At 48.0% G+C, this 5670-nt stretch overlaps 2 protein-coding genes across 3 annotated transcripts in view; both read left to right on the top strand.

Annotated features, from left to right (window-relative positions):
• Positions 1–1060, top strand: part of ndufa2 (NADH:ubiquinone oxidoreductase subunit A2) — a 6312-nt gene extending 5252 nt beyond the window's left edge. For both annotated transcript variants that reach the window (XM_046041118.1, XM_046041117.1), the window contains exon 3: positions 861–1060. In XM_046041118.1, the coding sequence (XP_045897074.1) occupies positions 861–952 (92 nt within the window). In that variant the 3' untranslated portion in view covers positions 953–1060. The remainder of the gene's footprint in view (positions 1–860) is intronic.
• Positions 1061–2096: 1036 nt separating this feature from the next.
• ik (IK cytokine) overlaps positions 2097–5670 on the top strand; it is a 12055-nt gene continuing 8481 nt past the window's right edge. Inside the window, exons 1-5 of the mRNA XM_046040535.1 lie at positions 2097–2254; positions 4290–4356; positions 4444–4536; positions 4647–4706; positions 4916–5083. Coding sequence (XP_045896491.1) covers positions 2245–2254; positions 4290–4356; positions 4444–4536; positions 4647–4706; positions 4916–5083 — 398 coding nt within the window. The 5' untranslated portion in view covers positions 2097–2244. The remainder of the gene's footprint in view (positions 2255–4289; positions 4357–4443; positions 4537–4646; positions 4707–4915; positions 5084–5670) is intronic.

Here is a 5670-nt window from a genome sequence, read left to right as displayed (position 1 = left end):
CCACAGGGCGTCGTTAGGGCCACCCCGAACCACCACCCACAGAACCACCACCACCTACAGGGGCGTCGTTAGGGCCACACAGAACCACCACCTACAGGGCGTCGTTAGGGCCACACAGAACCACCACCCACAGAACTACCACCCACAGGGGCGTCGTTAGGGCCACACAGAACCACCACCTACAGGGCGTCGTTAGGGCCACACAGAACCACCACCCACAGAACCACCACCCACAGGGGCGTCGTTAGGACCACACAGAACCACCACCCACAGGGGCGTCGTTAGGGCCACACAGAACCACCACCCACAGGGGCGTCGTTAGGACCACACAGAACCACCACCTACACAGAACCAGGTTTGTGCAGGGTCAGGGTTCCTCTGCACCTCCTTCCAGCTGCTTCCCCTTAAACTCGCAGCGTCTCGGGTGGAAACCATCGGCATGTTTCCGCCTGCAGGTTCTGTGTCAGCAGAACATTTGAGCTTTTATGGATCAGTATGTTTTATCGCATGTCAGAGACATCAGGTTTCTGACCTGACCGGGTTTTACTGAGTCCAGACTGAAGGAGCCAACTAAAGTTCAGTTTCTGGATTTCTGTTGAAGATTGTCAGTAAAGGTCTCAGTTAAGCTCCTGGTGATAATATTGGTGATGATGGCGCATAGATTAGATGCTTGCCTTTGGTGTGGGAGACCCGGCTTCAATCCCCCACTGTGACCCATCCACCATTGTGTCCCTGACACTTAACCCCTCGTTGCTGCAGAGGCGTGCGACCTCTGACATGTACAGCAGCTGTAAGTCGCTTTGGATAAAAGCGTCAGCTAAATGAATAAATGTAAATATTAATGTGTGTCCTGTGTTCAGGTTTCGGGAAAGAGAACAGTGTCTTGGTGGACAACATGTCAGCTGATCAGGTGGCCAAAGCTCTTCAGACTCTGGTTCAGTCCAAACCCTGACCCCCCGTTTCTACTGGAAGTGGTTCGGCCCGGAAGACTCGCCTGCTTCACTCAGTTCATGTGTAAATGTGTTGATATGAATAAACTTCAGTGTTATTAATGTCTGAACTCTGTTTCTCCTCTTTACTGCGTTTCTCTGCACCGTTAACGAGGTTTAAAGAAGTTTAAGGGGGTTTACTGGATTATTTAAAGTGGTTTACTGGGTTTAAACGGGTTTCACGGGTTAATTAAGGTGGTTTGCTGGGTTTAAACGGGTTAATTAAGGTGGTTTGCTGGGTTTAAACGGGTTAATTAATGGGTTTAAACGGGTTAATTAAGGTGGTTTGCTGGGTTTAAACGGGTTAATTAATGGGTTTAAACGGGTTAATTAAGGTGGTTTGCTGGGTTTAAACGGGTTAATTAAGGTGGTTTGCTGGGTTTAAACGGGTTAATTAAGGTGGTTTGCTGGGTTTAAACGGGGTTCACTGGACATTGAGAGAGTTTCACAGGATTTCAGTGATTCTGTAAAAGCAGCAAATGAAAAACAAAACGAAGTAAAAGTGATGAGGGGCGAAACGTCTTCCAGTATCTTCAACCGAGTCCAGTTGCCCTTGATTTTAACCTTCGTTGGATAACTATGACCTGGATGACTGAGAATCTTCATAGACATAAAAGTGAGAAGGACTCTTTGTCTTTATGTCTACAGACTGACTCCGTCTGGTTCCTTTCTCTGAACCTTATATTTAAACTAAAGAAGCTGTTTTATACCTGCTGGTATTTTACATAAGTTCGTCTGTCTGGATTGTAAATATTAATTTTACTGTGTGTTGAATAAATCATGAACACCAGCTGGACCTGGAGAACCTTCAGCAGGACCCTGCTGGCCTGAAGGGGGCAGCGCTGCTCAGGAAAATAACAGTGAACACACACGTCACGTGTTTTTATAACGTTCCTGTTAAACATGAGAGGAAGAAGAATTAAAGGGTTCTGTTGAAACTGATTCTTCAGTCAGATGGACCTTTCATTTCATTTCATTTCATTTCATTTCATTTCTAAACAAAGATCTCATGTGCTGACGATGGGTCAGTGGGCCCTCAGCGCGGCCTGCAGGAGGCGTTGTGAGCCCTCAGTCAGTTCCTCCAGGCTACAACTGAACAGGAAGTGACGTAACATCACAACAGAGTGAACATCCGCTGATGAGATACCAGACCGACGTTAGCAGCGAAGATAAATAAACAGTGCGGGGTTCAGGTTTTCTCTTCTGACGGAACAGACTCGTTCAGGCTGAAGGAGGAAACCGCAGCTCCGCCGAGATGCCTGAGAGTAAGTCACCGGAAGTCTGTTAGCGAGACGTTTATTAGCATGCTAACAGGCTAGCAGCCTGCGTTAGCACCGTGCTAGCTGTTAGCTACAAAGACACAGAGAAGGCGTCCAGATAAAACTTAAACTAAACCTGATTATTAATAAAGAAGCGGTGCAGCTTTCTGTTATCAGACCGTATAAACGCCGAGTCACTCTGCTCAGCTAGCTTAACTCGACTCCGACCTCCGCACCAGACTCCGTTCACTTTTCAGCCACTTTAAAGACTCAGAGCTGAAGGGACGAGCTGAGTCTCTCCACATAAAGCTACTGCTTTACCCCGCTCACAGCTGTTTGTAATTACATCAGCTGATCGAGAAAGTAGCGGGCAGATGAATTAATACATAATAAATACTGTTCACCGGGCGACCCTTCAGTTTATACTCTGTGTTTCCCTGCAGACCACCCACAGCAGGGCCGGTGCTCAGAAACACGCAGGACGCCAAAACCTGTTCCCCGAGGAGCACGGGGGAAATATTCAGTTAACGTCATGTTAAACTGTGTGTGCTCCTCCTGCTGGGGTGAACCCACGACACACTTTATGTTACCGAGATCAACAGAAACTCAACAGCACAGTAAAGGGCAGCGTGTTGCTGTCAGGAGGAGCGTCCTGGCTCGCTTTCACACCTGCCTCATTCAGTTCGGTTGAATCTCGCGAGAGTTCGTTTTCCCCCTCGGGTCGCGTGGGCAGGTGTGAATGCAGCGGTGCGCACCGAGACCTGCTTGAAGAGGTGGTGTCGGTGCGCTTTCAAACGGACTCCGGTGCGGGTCTCTTGTGCCGTGAAAGCAGAGATGTGACCTGAACATTATTTCCAAAGCTAAACCTCATAAATCCATCTCATAATTGATCTGTACAAAGTGTTTCTGAAAATCATTTGGTAACTATACTTGTCGGCGCAGGTATTTTACTTGATTAATAGGTTAAAATCTCTTTAAAAAACTAGCACTCTGTCAGTTCATTAAGTCCATACAACATGTGTGACAGTGATACCTCAGCACACTGTAGGCTGATCAGCCCTGAATTATTCCTCTTGTTATTATTCATGTTAGGCTGTGTGGCTGATCTGCGTCTGACTTTAGGCTACCGTTCATGCTTATTATAAATGATCACTTCCTGAGCTCTTTGGATTCAGATCAGAAGCGTTAAAGTGCCGCAAAACTTCTGTCAGTCACCGGAGTTTCCCCACGTGGGTCCTCATGATGCGGGATGACATCACGCCAAAGCTGCCAATCACCAGGTTACCTGTAGGTCTGAGTAAGGTCATGGTTACTTGTCGTGGTTCGTTTGTAAAACTGCAGTGTGAACATGAACCAGACCAGAACTGAAATGCAGCAGTGTATCATTTTTTTCACTTGGTCCGGACCAAATGAACGAGCTACAGGTGTGAAAGCGCCCTGAATCTGTCCACTGCAGAGGCTCCACCCACACCCTGCAGGAGGAAGAAGAGAAATTAGCATAATATTCATTTAATAATATAATCTTACTATATTCATCATAATGTCATATTATTTCATAGTGTAATAGTTAGGGTTAGATTATGGGACGGCCCCCCGCCACCCTGTGAGCCCCTATGGAGGCTCTATGTAGCCCGAAAATGAGGTTCAAACCCTGAGACATGAGGGATGTAACCGTGCTGCTCAGATTAGAATCTCTCAGCGAATCAGAAACAACAATTGGTCCATCAGTGACGCTGCGTTGGTGTTTGGCTGATTAATCAGAGACGATCCGACTCAAACTCTCTGAGACTTCATGTTGGAGCAGCTACCAGGACTATGCCGTTTCTGCCGCCGGTCTACGTCGTTACACCGCGGTTGTGCTGCGCGATCATGCGCAGAAGACGCTGCTGCCGACAGGAAGTAGCCCTGTAGTAGTATTTTATTGGTCCAAAACTGGCTTCACTGCTCTCCATTCAAACCAGCGGGGGGGCTTCGTCCGGTAAGACACCGTCCGAGGCGGTGGCGCCCCCTGCCGTCACTAACCTGTGTTTTCTGTGTGCAGCTGAGAGTTACTCCAACCCTCTGGCCCCTGAAGGCCTCGAGCTGGACGACCACAGAGCGGCTGCTCAGTGAGTATCACACGTGTGTGTGTGTGTGTGTGTGTGTGTGACTCTGCTGTGTGTGTGTGTCTTTTAACAATGTGTGTTTCTCTTCAGGTCCAAACTGACCAATGATGACTTCAGGAAGCTGCTGATGACGCCGCGGGCGACGCCCTCCTCTGCCCCACCGTCCAAGTCCAGGCACCATGAGTGAGTAACACTTCACACCTGCAATCAGGACGAACTCTGAGCCGTGATGGTGACGATGATGATGAAGATAATGGTGATGAGGGAAGTGACTAGAATGTTTTATTTCCCAGAATGCCAAGGGACTACAACGAGGATGAGGATCCTGCAGCGCGGAGGAGGAAGAAGAAGAGGTGAGAGTGTTGATCAGATAAATCTTCTCTTATAATCTCACCGCTAAGTGGCTTTTTAGTGCTTGGCCTAAGCTAAGCTAGCTGTTTCCCCATTTCCAGTATTTCTACTGAGCTAAGATAGCTGTATGATGGGTGGTGGTTCAGAATCCTGAGCTCCAGTTGATCTGATCGTATTATTGGTTATTAATTATTGATTTATTTTGTTGCAGCTACTATGCTAAGCTACGTCAGCAGGAGATCGAGCGTGAGAGAGAGCTGGCCGAGAAATACAGAGACCGAGCGAGAGAGAGACGAGATGGAGTCAACAAGGATTACGAAGAGACGGAGCTGATTAGCACCACGGCTAACTACAGAGCTGTAGGACCCACCGCTGAAGCGTGAGTACTGCTAATGCTAACAATGCTATCAGTACAGCTAACAACAGAGCTGTAGGACCTACCGCTGAAGCGTGAGTACTGCTAATGCTAACAATGCTATCAGTACAGCTAACTACAGAGCTGTAGGACCCACCGCTGAGGCGTGAGTACTGCTAATGCTAACAATGCTAACAGTACAGCTAACTACAGAGCTGTAGGACCCACCGCTGAGGCGTGAGTACTGCTAATGCTAACAATGCTATCAGTACAGCTAACTACAGAGCTGTAGGACCCACCGCTGAGGCGTGAGTACTGCTAATGCTAACAATGCTAACAGTACAGCTAACTACAGAGCTGTAGGACCCACCGCTGAGGTGTGAGTACTGCTAATGCTAACAATGCTATCAGTACAGCTAACTACAGCGCTGTAGGATCCACCGCTGAGGCGTGAGTACTGCTAATGCTAACAATGCTAACAGTACAGCTAACTACAGAGCTGTAGGACCCACCGCTGAGGCGTGAGTACTGCTAATGCTAACAATGCTAACAGTACAGCTAACTACAGAGCTGTAGGACCCACCGCTGAGGCGTGAGTACTGCTAATGCTA

Source organism: Micropterus dolomieu, linkage group LG23, assembly GCF_021292245.1.
Source record: "Micropterus dolomieu isolate WLL.071019.BEF.003 ecotype Adirondacks linkage group LG23, ASM2129224v1, whole genome shotgun sequence".
Lineage (NCBI taxonomy): Eukaryota > Metazoa > Chordata > Actinopteri > Centrarchiformes > Centrarchidae > Micropterus > Micropterus dolomieu.
The sequence above is the reverse complement of the archived record's forward strand: the minus strand, read 5'-3'. Positions and strand labels throughout refer to the sequence as shown.